The sequence below is a fragment of the Pseudophryne corroboree genome, chromosome 2 (genome assembly GCF_028390025.1).
Source record: "Pseudophryne corroboree isolate aPseCor3 chromosome 2, aPseCor3.hap2, whole genome shotgun sequence".
Classification (NCBI taxonomy): domain Eukaryota; kingdom Metazoa; phylum Chordata; class Amphibia; order Anura; family Myobatrachidae; genus Pseudophryne; species Pseudophryne corroboree.
The window spans coordinates 529,244,478-529,261,671 of record NC_086445.1 but is presented as its reverse complement, the minus strand read 5'-3'; the positions used below and the strand labels follow the sequence as shown (position 1 = coordinate 529,261,671).

At 42.6% G+C, this 17,194-nt stretch overlaps 1 protein-coding gene across 1 annotated transcript in view; it reads left to right on the top strand.

Annotated features, from left to right (window-relative positions):
• The first annotated feature begins 926 nt into the window (after positions 1–926).
• Positions 927–17,194, top strand: part of COL9A2 (collagen type IX alpha 2 chain) — a 109,460-nt gene continuing 93,192 nt past the window's right edge. Inside the window, exons 1-2 of the mRNA XM_063954207.1 lie at positions 927–1,158; positions 5,674–5,748. Coding sequence (XP_063810277.1) covers positions 1,087–1,158; positions 5,674–5,748 — 147 coding nt within the window. The 5' untranslated portion in view covers positions 927–1,086. The remainder of the gene's footprint in view (positions 1,159–5,673; positions 5,749–17,194) is intronic.

Here is a 17,194-nt window from a genome sequence, read left to right as displayed (position 1 = left end):
CATTTAGTTCCTGGGCAAAAAAAGATAAGAATCATTCATAAATGGAATCCCTCGTCAGTTCAGATGACACAATATAAGGCCTTGCAGCAAATTGACTGTCATACCATGAGGAATTCTGTGCACTAAGCAATTTAAACTGTACAACACGCACTGAGGTAATGATGTGAATACAATGTTGTTAAGGGAGTTTGACTGCCCTCTAGTGAAACACTGTTATCCTAATATAATGTACCACAGTCTGAGATTTCTATCCCACCAGCTTCAGCTCTCACATGTTCCTTTTTAAGCACATAAAGAGTTACATATGTTTTTGTCTCATGTCCTAAGTCAGAGCAGATAACAGAGCCTATTATTGGCTGCTGTTATTATAACAGGAAAGCTTTCAGTATAAGGGGAAAGAGAGCATGAGGTGTATAGAGGAGTACTGTCTGCAATGAACAACAGCCCATTCACTCCATTCTGCCTCCTGCTGAGATGTACTAGAAGCTTAGCTTACATCTACACTTTTCTCTTGCACTAGATATTATTGAAGTGTCCTGTAATGAACTAGATTTTCTCCCTGTAAGAAAATGGAACTCACTATTTTGTGATATCTTTGTACTGTCCTGTTCCCTTGCATGCTTTGTAATTATGCCTGCAATCTTGGATACATGAATTTATTCAAAATCTAATACTTCATTGGACATATATTAACCCTACCAGAAAGTTAGTGCTTGGAAAGTCCCCAGTGTAATATGAATATAAACGAATATTAAACTTACTTTAGGAACACATAAGTAAGCTGTGGAAATGAAGGCATCTTACCTGGTGTCTTCACTTGAGGAGGGAGGGTCCCTTTCTGCCCACTAGCCAATTGCCCATTTTTTTCCACCTAGCAGCTTATTACATATTCATGGACTCTCCTCCTCTCTCTAACCTTACAACATCTGAGTGAGTCTGGGGCTGCATCCCACATCCTCCTGTATTTGGGGTCTGGCAACACAGGGCTAGCTGGAGCTCATACCTAGCTAGTAGGATTTTTATTAAAGCCTGTGTGGCTTTCCCCTCCCCTCCCTGCAGATCCTCTGGCAACAAGAACCTAGCACCATGGTCAGTGTATGGGGAAGCCTGCGGCTCTCTGTGATTCTTCATCTCATCTGCTTTTCCCTGGCACAGTTTGTAAGTTTATTTTAACTTTTTGGATCATCTTTATGTTAAGGCGTAAAAAAGAAACTTTGTTTTATCTTGTTATTGTATGGTTGTGGAAATGTTTGTCATACTGGATAAATGGAGCAACTTTAGGTTAAATTGATCTGTGTATAATTGTATTTTCATGCTTTGGAAAGTAACACAAAAATAACATCTTATGGGTACTTTTCACACAATAGTGCTGTGCAGAGAACAGTGAATATGAGGAATAGAATCAGTCCCAAAGTCATTAGAGCAAAGGCATCACAGAGAATGAAGGCCCAGGACTGCTAGGGAGTATTCAGTCACAGATTTCAGTGATAGGTGCATAAAGGGCTTATTCAATAAAGTTATGTTGTGTGCACATATGTACAGTAACTCTAAAAGTTGTGTTTATTTGTCAATTACTTTACATCTGGTGATGTAGATTAGTCAACACTACTGTTTTTTTGTGTATATATATATATATTGTGTGTGTATATATATATATATACATATATATATGTATGTATGTGATTTGGATAGAGTGAGGTTTCGGTTTATCGATATAAAGCACCGTCCTTTTTTCCTGACTTAAAGTGATCAAAAAAGGCTAACAAAATAATTTTAAAAAATTGGAATTGTATTAATCTTTCTGATTTATGTCTCATTTACCTAAATTTCTTTTATCAATATTTTGTTGATAGCCTTGGCAAACTATTATCTATTAAGGTTTGCATGTAACTGTTGAGAACATGTTAAGGACATGTATGTCCTACTTATGAGGAGTATAAGGTTATGGGGCAGATTGGGCCTATTGAGCAACAAGTTAAGAAAAGTTATGAGAAATAGGAATTTAGTGCTACGGTTGTAAAGTTTATAGAGGTTTAAATCTCCCATTAGAGGTTGATAATATTAAGAGTAAAGAGGTTTGAAAATTAAAACTATGACAGAAAAGAAGAGACAGAACATTGTACATGATAAATAGGGCTATAGGTTGAAAATATGACAGTAGAGACTTTTAAGTCATCATAGGCTTTTGTGAGCTACATTGAATGTATAAGCTACACATAGAGGGATGGAACTCCACACAAGATAAATAACAGGCTATAGATATAGTACCTGTGGTTCATATCTGCTGGAATTTTGTATAGGATCTGTTTGAAGCTCAGAGAGGGAGTGAGCTGGATATGTGAAGGTGTTTGTAAGGCAAGCGGCAGGAGGAATGTAGGATCCTGAGACATTTGGCATTCATATGTGAGAACAAAGTTTGCCATTCAGGAGCCTGATCCTGTTCCCCACACACTCACAGAGCCCCTGAACACAAACAAATGAATGGACAGAGTGTCTGCTGCTTGCTGACATTAATGCTAAACTAGTCATTCTAACAGCAGCCTGCATGGGAGGCATCAAACATTAGATTGTTAGTTTCATAGGCAAATACTGAAATGTTTATCCAACTTCTTTCTCTATTAAAGCAATGCATTTACAAAGAAAACAGTCATAGTGCGATGACCCACTTTGGCAAGAATTCTGGGCTTAGAATGTCATTAAAGTTTTATCCGCTTTAGTAATATCAGTAAGACTAATATTTATGGCTTTATTGCTATTTATGGATTTTATCTCATTGTTTTGTTAGCAAAGCATGTTCACTGCCTTATGTACATGTCTGCACACTAGTAGTAGCTATGCTGTACTAAGTTTGCTGTCCTTACCATTGCTGCAATCTGCACCCATTGTTACCCATCTACAAATGAGTATAATATTACTCATACCAAACTCTTGCTGCAGCTCTGGATACTGTATTTACTGTCCTAAGGATATTGGTATATCTGGAGTGCATAAAGCCATTAATATTGGTGTTATGTGGTATAACGGCATTCAACAAATATTCATTATTAATAGCAGTGTTTATTCTCTCTTCTATATTGTTAAACTGTACAATAATAATAATAATAATAATAATAATGCTCTTCCTATACTTTGCTAAATATGTAGCACAAGATAGTGAAATGAGCATTGTTTAACAAAATTTGACATGCAAAATTATCGGTATATATCTGTAGCAATGGACTTGTCTGTCAGAGGTTTATCAGTGAACTGCTTCTAGGCCCAGCAGAGCTATGGGCCCAAAACAGTCTACTGATGTATTATTCATGAACAAAGCACCATTATTTGTAATTGCAGATCCAGGGATAGGAATGCTTTGCATTAGGTTTACAGTATTTACAGGTGTGCATGATTTATTTTCTTACACCCCTTTCAGACATAAGCCAAAAAAAGAAAATTTTTCTGTGAACGCGCATTGACCCAGGACAAGCTTATGTCTGAAAGGGTCTACCTGGGTTGACAGTCCAAGGGTTATTCCTGGGAATAGCAACCTGGGTCATGGCCCTGGCTCATTTCTGAGAGGTATGGCCTGGGTCTTGATGACTAAGGTCATGCCTAAAAGAAATTCCATGGTGGGAAACAGTAGCGCTTGGAGATGACATCACCTCCAAGTGCCCACTGTAAGCCAAAGACCCTGGTAACTGGAAGACCCAGGTCCGACGTGAAGGGTCTGCACTCTGCACCCATATGTGAATGGGGAGAAATACAGAAAGCCCCAGCTTCAACCCATGCTCAGTGTCCCGGGTCCAAGCTGGGTTGAAGCGGGTGTTTTATGTCTGAAAGGGGTATTATTTAATATACTGCGATGTCTTGTGTCCAATTGCAGGCTGCTTAATCACATAATATCATGGCAGAAGTTAATGGTTGCCTTATCCTCTGCATTGCTTTCCTTTACTTGCAGGACAGACTTTATGAGACTCTGCTCTGGTGCAAAGGAAATACTAGTTATGTATCAATTATAGGATTACGGCACAATAAAACACTATGCTCCTTCTGGTATACATCATCTACTTAATGTCATTTTAAATCACTTGGCCAGTATACTTTATAATTTACGTGCCTCCATCTTAGTCTGGAAACTGTACCTGAAAGTAGAGGCTGCATTTCTTATTAATAGAAGATCATGTCACCATGGCAATTCATAGACTAAACTAGCATGCTTCAGAGATAACACCTTTCATGAGTAATTTAAGTTTCTATGTAATACATTTAAAACAATGTCATGGATGACACTAGGCCCTGAAATAGCCTGGTACTGTATGTGTCCTACACTATTGTGTTTTTCTGTCACTGTGACTTCTGTTAGTATAAAAGCAGCCATATTGTCCCATATTATACATGCAATGAGCAGTCTGATTTAATGTAGGAATTTTAACTTTTGAGGCATGTGACTTAAAATGCTGGGGGACCCACTGTTCACTATATTGAAATGTTTAAATCAGGAGACAGAAGGAAAATGCTCATAAGGAGAGACTCGATTGCCTTTACATCATCAGTGTTACTACAGATCTGCATTCATACAATGACATATGGGCAGCATCAAGATGGCCTTTGTGGAACAAGGGGTCTGGTTATTCCAATTCCATACATGCTATATTTCAGCTTTATTTGCACTTGTCATGGAGGAGATGTTTTAGTGTAGTATTAAGCTGGGTACACACTATGCTATGTGTACCCAGCCCGACATTGGCAGCAATGGGACCCAGCAGGGAAGCCGGCATCGGCAAGTGCATACACATTTGCCGATGTGGGCAGTGATGGAGCGACAGCAGGGGCCATGCTGCATTCGGCATCATGTCCCTTGCTAACAACGTCCCCCGTCGGCCCGGCATGTAGGGCCGACAGAGGATGTCACTGACGACCCGCTTTAGCACGCATCTTCAGTGACATAGTGGGTACACACTAGATGATGTGCCCGATATGACGGTCCGATCTGCTTCAGTAGTGTGCTACATATCATGGAAAGGGGAGGAGAACTACTTAGTAACATACCTGGTGTATGCCAGCCTATCGCTCCCCCCTATTGTTGCAGTGCCATGATTTGTAAGTCACCAGCATCTGCCATAGGTATAATAATACTATTGTCACCGGTGGAGGAACAGCAAGTATTTACATCATGCAAAGGCCCCACTAGCTCCATCTTCACAATAAGGGGACAACTCCTGACAAGTATGCATATAGCTGCCAGGTGTCTTAACTGCAGTATGAAAATGATGTTTAATAGTCTTTTGTTATCTTTTTCAGTGTTTTTATATTTTGCTGGCTTATAGTTAGGAAAAATCATATACTAAGCCTTTATACACGTGCATAAGTGTAAACAATATGTATTATGTACAGTATATATGGTGTACACATTCCCACATAATTAATAATGCATATCTGACAATGCAGTAATTGTAGGATTTTGGCACTTGCTGTGTTGATTAAAAAATGCATTTATAGTTTTTATATGTGTGCATTAAATACATGTTCTTCCTGCTTCTTTGTAACACCAGAAAGTTAACTCAATATGTATTAATATGTGATCACTACCTTTGAAAATAGACTGTAGAGTGTTTATATCATTGCCTCTAAGTAAATGGTCTGTTTACCATGATATATTTGACTTGATCACTAATATATTGTCTGTTCCTGCAGACGGGTCCTCCAGGTCCACCAGGGCCTCCTGGTCCACCAGGCCTACCAGGGATCCCAGGATCAGATGGCATTGATGTGAGTATACAATCTAGGAACAAAGAACCTCTGTGTGTGCTAGACTGAGAAGCTGAACACTTCCTACAAACCACCTCTAGATGGCAGGCATTGACAGTGTATACTATAAGCGCACATTCTACTGCATAGACTTAAATACATTGTGAACATATAAGACTTAATAAAGTATTTTAATACAAAAATGAATAAATACTTACAATTATTGTAGGAATAACCAGTCCATTTGAAACTTTAATTAATATGGCTAACAGTTGTTCGTTTTGATCATATGTTTATAATAGATATTTTATTACAAAGATTTAATGTAAAATGAATACTCTATATATTTTGAAGTAGCCAAATAAAATGGAATAAATAAGGGTGAAAAAGTATATTGGTAATGATGACTATGCGCATTATCCAGAATATAGGAAAACTCAATGAAGTTTCTAGACAATATGGCTCCCAGTGCGAACAGTCAAAATGCCCCCCCCCCCTCACATCAGAAATGTAAAAATGTATCATACCCTCCAACTTTAGGGAAGAATAGGATGGGACCTTGCATGCACTGATGTTGCACGCCCGAATAAAGGGGTGTGGTCTCATGACAAGGGAGATGGTCTTGTTGGGTAAGATGACCTTACACCTCAGTTTTGCATCCTGCATTCCCCCGCATTTACAGCACCAGCCACCCCCACGCCTGATATTACCAGCATTAAGCTCCTGCTCACTTTACCAGGCTATCAGAGCCCCCCTGCCCACCCAAAGCCAAAGGGGTGCTGTCCCCTCCCAAGTCTTGCACAGGCAAAATGCAACCAGTACCCCACCTTCTCAGCCACCCACCTACTGGGAGGGATAGGGGCTGCTGCCATAAGCCAGGGCTGCAGTGCACTCCTGGAGTGAGATGCAATGACATCAGGATGCAGTCACATCTTACTGTAACCCCTTCCACCAAACAGAGTGCCGGATTTACTTGCTTGCGCCTCTGTCTGGATGGCCAGGGCAGTCCATCTAGTTGCCAGTGGCAGCAGGGGTTGGAATATCCCGTTCCATTGTACGGCTCACCCGCCCCTAGAAATGGCAGTGAGAAAACTGTCTAGATACCATTTGATAAACATAAGAAAGATACATATACAGAGGGGCAATTCAGTTTGGTTGTATGGGACACATACTGTAGTATTGCAAGCGATGCTTGGCTGCACACATATCCACCTGCAACGTTACTGTACCTGCAACATTGCTAGTTTTCCTGTGCCCTCTATGAGGTGCGCAAAAGACTAAAGATGTTGCTGGCGACAATGGACCATTCCAATCTCATTTAATTGCAATGCCCTCAGAATGTTTTTAGGGTGAAACTCACCATAGGAGATATACAGCTTGGATCTGCGCTTCCCTGGTTACATCTAGTGAAAAATTACTTTTACATATAGGGGGATATTCAATTGAAGTCGGATCCTCCCCGGCGGAGAGGATCCGACACGTCACTATTCAATGCGGGCCGTTTCCGCCCATTTCCCCCTCCCATTACAACCATTAATTTAAATATTTTGCAGAATGTCACAATGCTGGATAAATCTGATTATCAGCACAGGCATGTTAAATTGTGCCCATTTTCAATGGTATAATGTAATTAGAGTCAATGGGGCTAATTCAGTAAGGATTGCAAATTCTGCTAAATTTCAGAATTTGCAATCCTTCTTTTCGCATGCTGGAGGCTGTCCATCGCAGAGCAAGGCCGCCCAGCATGCTGACCGCCTTCTCCTCTACAACAAGCAGAAATTGCAATCGCATCACAATTTCTGCTTGTTAGCAGAAAATAAGGATGCCCCCTGCCGACGCAGCATAGCTGCGCCCGCAGGAGGCCTGCCGCCATGTTTCCAATCGTGGCGGCTGCAAGTGATGTCACGCAGCCACCATGATCACGACCCCATTCGCGCTGCACCGCCCCCGCTTGCCAGCCTCCGCTCCCGTAACGCTACGTCTCCACCCTGGAAACGGAGTGTTGCTGGCCCCTGCCTCGCGACCACCTCTACCTGATTGACAGGAAGAGGCGATCACATATTCTGCCCCCCCCCCCCACCCCCCACCCCCCGCAGAAAATGCGGGCGCATGTGCAGGACGAGGGCTGCGCATGCGCCAGCAATTTTTCTCATTCTTTGCGGTTGGATCGCACACTGCGATCCAACCTGAATTAGCCCCAATATCTGCAAATGCAAGTATTGTCTCTATTGCAGTTTTGCCCTAGTTTTGTCCTGTCTGACTGTCATGAAACAGTATCACAAAAATAATAAATAATCGTAATTAAAATAACTCTGGGACGTGCACCTATGAAAATTTTAAGTTTATGTCCAATAGTACCCAACATAAAATACTTACTCAATTAAGTGGCTCATTTGGGTATTAGTGGCAAACCCGTTTACAAATTTTGGTACAGTAGTGAGGGGCAGCTGTATAGAAGGTGTTCACATAAGGGAAATGCTTCATTGTCATCTTCAATGGTCGATCAATGCAATGTTCAAGCCACGTATAAGTAAGGGCATTGAGAGGTTTATAGAACATCATCAAGCATGTCAAACAAATCAAAAGACAAACATCAAAGTACCACAGATACCTCAAGAAATCCCATTGTGGGAATAGCAAGTTTTAGGGGTATTAAGGCTTGCCTGAACCATGTGCTGTGGGGGTGTGGTATGTTAGATAGAATAGACTTAGGTCGACAGTATCTAGGTCGACCACTATTGGTCGACACTAAGTAGGTCGGCAGGGACTCTAGGTTGACATGAAAAAAGGTCGACATGAGTTTTTTTACTTTTTTTGGTGTCATTTTTTTCGTAGAGTAACCTGGATCCCCAATTAGTGCACCGCGTCCCCTGGTATGGCTCGCTTCGCTCGCCATGCTTCGGGCAAGGTGCCTCGCTCCACTATCGCTGCGCTCGACACAGGTTACCGTTCTCATTTGTAGTCCACGTGGATTGTAAAGTATGAAAAAGTTAAAAACATGAAAACAAATATGAAAAACTCATATCGACCTTTTGTCATGTCGACCTAGTACATGTCGACCTAGAGTCCCTGTCGACCTAGAAACCAAGTCGACCTACTTACTGTCGACCAATAGCGGTCGACCTAGACAGTGTCGACCTAAGTCTTGTCGACCTAGACACCGGATCCCGTGCTGTGGATATTGCAGGTAATTACAGGAGGGAAAACCGCTCATTGTATTGCCCCTAAGAATGACAGATGTTTATATGGAATGGGGCATTACTGCAACAGTTTAGAAAGTTACATTGCCAAGCTACTGTACAGGGTATTTAAAAAAAGGTAAGTGAAACGTTTTTTCCATTCTCACACATTGCTCGTGGTACTGCAGGGTCTGCCTGAATATTTTCCACACAAGAAAGGATAGTTTTGTTTGGTGGTGCAAGTCTATGGAAATTGTCCTGGAACCCAGTTATTACGGTTGCCTGGGTAGGCCCATCATTTCCTCCTGTCCCGTAACTTTGGAAATAATGTTCCACGAGTGGTGTGATACATAAGACACATATACAAGTTTCAGGTACCTTTTTTTATTAAACACCCTGTATGGGTTGGGTATGAAATGCTGGCTGTCGGGATGTCGGCAGTTATAAGACCGACAGCACATCCTGGCAGTCCGAATCGTGACAGGGATTGATAAGTGGTCTAACCCTCCTCGTACTATACCCTAACCCTCCCTTTTAGGTGCCTAACCCTGTCTCCCTCCACCCAGCAGCCCAACCCTAACCCCCCCCCCAAGGTGGCACCTTAACCTAACCACCCCACCCCGCACCCTAAACCTATCCCCCTCACCCTAAATCCCCCGGGGGTTGTCAAAACCTGAACCTCCCATCCCCAACAATAGTACTTACCCTGTCCTCTGTGGGTACGATCGGGATCCTGTTGGTCTGGATTCCGGCATTGGTGTTTTGTCCCCTCTCTGTATTCCGTCATCGGGCTTGCATTGTGTAATGGAATGCTGGCGCCGGTATAATGGGTGCCGGTATCCGTCGGGATATTAACCACATTTCCCCTGTACAAAGACTTACATGAGACACATAGGGGTATATGCAATTGCGGTCGAATTGCCGCAAATGTCGAAAAACGAGGCATTTTCGACACAAAATGTTTTTTCGACAATGCAATACAGTACTTTTCGACAAAAAAAGGACGTTTCAGATTCGACTTTTTGAAATTCAACAGTTGTCAAATTCGACATGTCTGCAATGGTAAAAATGCGGCTTTTCGACAAAAGTATATTCAATTGAAGAATGTCGATTCGACAGCAGTGCTTTTCGACAGTAATTTCGTCAATTTCATTCCTCCTCACTTTGCTGGCGGAATCTAATAAAATTTTTCAAAAACATGTTTTTTTTTTGTGTTTTTTTTTATTGCTACTAGCATATCTATTTATATTAGAAGGGATTATGTACTTGGTTTGTCTATTAGGAGACACAAGTATTATTTATATATTTTTTAAAAGAATATATATTTTTTAACTGACTAAAATAGAGAGAGCATGGTTTTCAGTGGGAAGGGGTGGGAATGGGTTAAAATCAAGAAAAAAAAATGCGTGGGATCCCCCCTTCTAAGCATAACCAGCCTCAGGCTCTTTGAGACGGTCCTGGTTGTAAAAATACGGGGGGGGGGGAAATTGACAGGGGATCCCCCGTATTTTTAGAACCAGCACCGGGCTCTGCGTCCGGTCCTGGTGCAAAAAATACGGGGGACAAAAGACGTAGGGGTCCCCCGTATTTTTAACACCAGCACCGGGCTCCACTAGCTGGAGAGATAATGCCACGGCCGGGGGACACTTTTATATCGGTCCCTGCGGCAGTGGCATTAAATCCCCAACTAGTCACCCCTGGCCGGGGTACCCTGGAGGAGTGGGGACCCCTTAAATCAAGGGGTCCCCCCCCTCCAGCCACCCAAGGACCAGGGGTGAAGCCCGAGGCTGCCCCCCCCATCCAAGGGCTGCGTATGGGGGGCTGTCAAATAAAAGAGTATTGTTTTTTGTAGCAGAACTACAAGTCCCAGCAAACCTCCCCCGCAAGCTGGTACTTGGAGAACCACAAGTACCAGCATGCGGGGGGAAACGGGCCCGCTGGTACCTGTAGTTCTACTACAAAAAAAATACCCAAATACAAACAGTACACGCACACCGTGATAGTAAAAGTTTATTACATACATGCCGACACACACATACTTACCTATGTTCACACGCCGACCTCTGTCCACTTCTCCAAGTAGAATCCATGGGGTACCTGAAAATAAAATTATACTCACCAAAATCCAGTGTAGCATTTCTCGTCTTCTTTTTTGTAATCCACGTACTTGGCAAAAAAACAAACCGCATTACCCGGACCACGCACTGAAAGGGGTCCCATGTTTACACATGGGACCCCTTTCCCCGATTGCTGAGACCCCCCGTGACTCCTGTCACAGAGGGTCCCTTCAGCCAATCAGGGAGCGCCACGTCGTGGCACTCTCCTGATTGGCTGTGCGCGTCTGAGCTGTCAGACGACACATCGCACAGCCGCTCCATTATCTTCAATGGTGGGAACTTGTGTAAACATGGGACCCCTTTCAGTGCGTGGTCCGGGTAATGCGTTTTCTTTTTTTGCCAAGTATGTGGATTACAAAAAAGAACAGGACACAGCTACACTGGATTTTGGTGAGTATAATTTTATTTTCAGGTACACCGTGGATTCTACTTGGAGAAGTGGACCGAACCTCGTGTCAACATAGGTAAGTATTTGTGTGTCGGCATGTATGTAATAAAGTTATACAATCACGGTGTGCGTGTACTGTTTTTATTTGGGTATTTTTTTTGCAGTAGAACTACAGGTACCAGCGGGCCTGTTTCCCCCCCGCATGCTGGTACTTGTGGTTCTCCAAGTACCAGCTTGCGGGGGAGGCTTGCTGGGACTTGTAGTTCTGCTACAAAAAACAATACCCTTTTATTTGACAGCCCCCCATCCGCAGCCCTTGGATGGGGGGGGACAGCCTCGGGCTTCACCCCTGGCCCTTGGGTGGCTGGAGCGGGGGGACCCCTTGATTGAAGGGGTCCCCACTCCTCCAGGGTACCCCGGCCAGGGGTGACTAGTTGGGGATTTAATGCCATGGCCGCAGGGACCGATATAAAAGTGTCCCCCGGCTGTGGCATTATCTCTCCAGCTAGTGGAGCCCGGTGCTGGTGTTAAAAATACGGGGGACCCCTACGTCTTTTGTCCACCGTATTTTTTGCACCAGGACCGGACGCAGAGCCCGGTGCTGGTTCTAAAAATACGGGGGATCCCCTGTCAATTTTCCCCCCGTATTTTTACAACCAGGCCCAGCTCAAAGAGCCCGAGGCTGGTTATGCTTAGGAGGGGGGACCCCACGCATTTTTTTTCGGGGTTTTTTAAACACTTTTGTGCCGTCCAAAAAGTCGAATCCAGGACGCACATATCCGTCAATTGGTCCGTTTTTCGACAGCGGGACTGTCGAATCCGTTTTTTATTGAATATGTCGAATTCCGGTCCCGGCAGCCGGGATTCGACTGTCGAATTGTGTTGAATTTAAAAACGGTCGAATTCCAGCCGGAATTCGACCGCAATTGCATATACCTAATAATCTCAAATCTCAAAGCTTATGTGCAATATATATGTGGTACCCTGATTACAGATAGTGGGACAAATTTTCCATGAGCTAATTATCCAAGGTGCATCAAAAAATGTAGGGATGCCTATATTTTTCAGCACTCCCCCAGAGAATTTTTTCAGCTCTCCCCTCCCAGAAATATGTTATTGGTGCAGCATAGAAGATAGCACTGTGCCAGAGCCACTACTGTCTTCTGCACAGGCGCTCACAGCAGTTAGGAGCTGATTGGCTGATACTTTATCACCGTGTAATTTATTACTCTCCAAGGCTTGATAAATCTGGGCCATTGTCTTAAAACAGTGCCTCCTAAATTTGGGGTATTTAGGAACATGCATTTTACATCCAGATGGTGTTCAGCTGCTGTAAGGCAATACTGAGCCAAGATACCATTCAACGTTCAAGTCTTTACAAACACATTAATCTTAATAACTGCTGTATTCTCAAGAAATCTCTCATGTTGTTATTGCTCTCTCCGCTCTTTAGACCAATTTCCCAAATTGTCCAATATTTTCAATTTACTCCTGCTCACATTTTTTAAATCATTCTATGTGTTGGAACTGTCAAGCTATGTAGCCATAGGTTTTCATAGAGAAATTGACATGCTTTTAAGTAACAGCACATCAGCAAGTATGAAAGAATGATATCCAACTCAAATGAAAATACTAAATTACCCATAGCATGCAGCACACAGTAATCTTGTCTTCCATATCAAATTTATTTTACATGTTTATTTTCATTTTTATAATCACATATGTGTATATCTAGTCTATTTTCTGTTTCAAATACCAAACAAGTTTTGTGAGTTTTCATTATTGTAAGATGATGTACAAAAGTTAATTTATTTATATCATGCAAAAGTTAATTTATTTCAGTAATTCAACTTATAAAGGTGAAACTAATATATACTGTAGACTAATTACATGCAAAGTGAGATATTTCAAGCCTTTATTTGTTATAATTTTGATGATTGTGGTTTACAGCTTAAGATAACCCCAAATCGAAAATCTCAGAAAATCAATAAAAAAGGATTTTAAATACAGAAATGTCGGTCCTCTGAAAAGTATAATCACGCATATGTACTTAGTACTTGGTTTGGGCCCTTTTTGCATGAATTACTGCCTCAATGCGGTGTGGCATGGATTCTATCAGCCTGTGGCACTGCTGAGGTGTTATGGAAGACGAGGATGCTTCAATAGCGGCCTTCAGCTCTTCTGCGTTGTTCGGTCTCATGTCTCTCATCTTTCTCTTGGCAATGCCCCATAGATTCTCTATGGGGTTTAGGTCAGGCGAGTTTGCTGGCCAATCCAGCACAGTAATCCCACGGTCATTGAACCAGGTTTTGGTACTTTTGGCAGTGTGGGCAGGTGCCAAGTCCTGCTGAAAAATGAAGCCAGCATCTCCAAAAAACTTGTCTGCTGAAGGAAGCATGAAGTGCTCTAAAATGTCCTGGTAGACAGCTGCGTTAACTCTGGACTTAATAAAGCACAGTGGACCAACACCAGCAGATGACATGGCTTCCCAAATCAACACAGATTGTGGAAACTTCACACTGGACTTCAAGCATCTCCTCTCCATACTCTGGGACCTTGGTTTCCAAATGAGATGCAAAATTTGCCCTCATCAGAAAAGAGGACTTTGGACCACTGAGCAACAGACCAGTTCTCTTTTTCTTGTCAGGAAAAGGCCATTCAAAAACTTGGGGGAGCTTCACAAGGAGTGGACTGAGGCTGGAGTTTGTGAATCAAGAGCCACCACACACAGACGGATCCTGGACATGGGCTTCAAATGTCGTATTCCTCTTGTCAAGCCGCTCCTGAACAACAAACAACGTCAGAAGCATTTTACCTGGACTAAAGAAAAAAGAGAATCTATGGAGCATTGCCAAGAGAAAGATAAGTTATGAGACCGAACAATGCAGAAGAGCTGAAGGCCGCTATTTAAGCATCTTGGTCTTCCATAACACCTCAGCAGTGCCACAGGCTGATAGAATTCATGCAACGCCGCATTGAGGCAGTAATTCATGCAAAAAGGGCCCAAATCAAGTACTGAGTACATATGCATAATTATACTTTTCAGAGGGCCGGCATTTCTGTATTTAAAATCCTTTTTTTATTGATTTTAGGTATTATTCTAATTTTCTGAGATTTTGGATTTGGGGTTACCTTAATCTGTAAACCACAATCATCAAAATTATAACAAATTAAGGCTTGAAATATCTCACTTTGCATGTAATGAGTCTATATAACTTACTAGTTTCACCTTTTAAGTTGAATTACTGAAATAAATGAACTTTTGCATGATATTCTACTTTTTTTACTTTCACTTGTACCTCCCAACACGACCCTCTCCAGGATGGACAGAATGCTCTGCTTCTGGACTTCCTTCTTAATTTATGATTGCCATCACCTGTGCTGAAACACCTTTCTTATCCATTAACTTGTTCAACACAGATGCCGGCAATCATAAATTAAGAGGGGAGCCTAGGACCAGAGCATTGTGACCCTTCTGGTGAGGTCATGTTGGGTGGTATGTGTATATAAACATAAATTAAGAGAAAAGTCCAGAAGCAGAGCATTTTGTCCCTCCTGGAGAGGGTCATGTTGGGAGGTATGCATATATAGATCTGGTCGCTGCTGGGGTCCAATGTAAATTGAACAGATCATCCTGGCACAGTTAATGTGATTGGCTGATAACTGTGCTCACTTGCAGATCAGTCATGGGTTGATATCCCAACAACCCTTGTTGATGCATGATTCATTCTGACCAGGTGTTGCTCTGCTTTCCTGCCAATTTAGAACCACCAGCTCCACCCCTTTGTTGGTACTTTATCAAGCCACACCTTTTCATAGATTAAAAACCTATATGGAACCCACCTTCTCACTTGAGGCTTACTATGACATCAATGCAAGATATGACATCAATGCAAGAGAGTAGCTATGAAGTACATCTGTAAACTGGGATCTATACACATCACTAGATCTGTATGTACAGTATCTTCTCTACAGTAATTATGTTGTTGTATGCACAATCAAACTCCACAGTTAACTCTATATACAACACTGTCTACAATAGTATTCATTGACACACCACTGAACACTCATCTTATACTCGGCAACTAACAATTCTTATTAGAATTACATATATAATTTAGATTATTTACAAATCCACTCTAAATAAATAAAATCAACTAAAAACTATCCCATTTGCTCTGTAAAATATACATTTAACATTAATATGGAACAGAACTGTTTAAAAGATCTGCTGCTAATTTAAGTCATGTTGTTAAAGAAGCAAAATGTCAGTGACAACCCTTCCCCTACACCAGTATACACACATACTGCATTGTGTCTACTATAATAACACTTAATCATATACTGTTTAGCCATACATTACACCAATGGCTCTACTGTCTATGGGCCCGATTCAGACCTGATCACTGCTGTGCATTTTCGCAAAGTGGGCGATTATTGAACTACTGTGTATGTGTATGCACCGCAATGCACATGCGCGTCGCCAAACAGCGACAGGATGGTGCAAAATTTTCGATTGCACGGCTGTTTGCAAGGTGATTGACAGGAAGAGGACGTTTTTGGGTGGTAACTGTCCGTTTTCTGAGAGTGTCTGGAAAAACGCAGGCATTCCCAAGCGTTTTCAGGGCGGATGTGTGACGTCAGCTCCGGACCTGATCAGCCTGATCTCTTCGCACTGGAGGAGTAAGTATTGAGCTACGCACAGATTGCACACACTGCACAGAATGGGAAAAACATTCCATGGTGAGTGTGATGCCAACGGTTTTGCAGCTGTCTGCTGACTGAGGGGAATTTTTGCACAGCGCACACATGCAATTGCACACTTGCACAGGGAGAATTTTCACTCCCCCTGGGCGGCGACTATCCGACATTGTAATTTGCAGCACAGCGATAAGGTCTGAATTAGGCCCAATATTACTATATTTGCACATAACAGTATACCTCACACATTTGGTAGGTTTGGTACACAGTGATCGTAGAATCGGTCCTATGTTCCTTGGTCACAGTCTGGTGTGGAGCTGCCAATGAGAGTGACAGACGGAAGCTGCAAAGGGTGGTGAGGACAGCTGAAAAGATTTTTGGGGCTGACCTCCCTCCCGTCCAGGAATTATACCAGTCAAGGGTCAGGAAGTGAGTGGAGAAATCGTGGCAGATATGCAGCACACAGGTTACAAACTTTTTGAACTGCTTCCATCACGCAGACGCTACAGGTCCATTCCCGCGAAGTCGACCAGATCCATTAAAAGCTTCTTCCAACTAGCTGTCCACCAGCTGAACAGTATATAAAAAGTTTGGGTCTGGGACTCCAGGTCGACAACAAAAAGGTCAACACACCTTAGGTCGACGCCAATTGATCGACACACCTTAGGTCGACATGGACAAAGGGTCAACATGGACAAAAGGTCGACAGGAACAAGGTCGACATGGGAAAAGGTCGACATGAGTTTTTTATGTTTTTTTGGTGTCGTTTTCTTCGTAGAGTGACCGGGAACCCCAATTAGTGCACCGCGTCCCCTCGCATGACTCGCTTCACTCGCCATGCTTCGGGGCATGGTGCCTTCGCTCCACTACCGCTTCGCTCGGCTCAGATTACCGTTCCAATCGTAGTCCACGTGAATCGTTAAGTATGAAAAGGTTCCAAAAAAGAAAGCAATCGTGAAAAACTCACGTCGACCTTTTTCCATGTCGACCTTGTTCCTGTCGACCTTTTGTCCATGCCGACCTTTTGTACATGTCGACCTAGGGTGTGTCGACCAATTGGCGTCGACCTAAGGTGTGTCGAT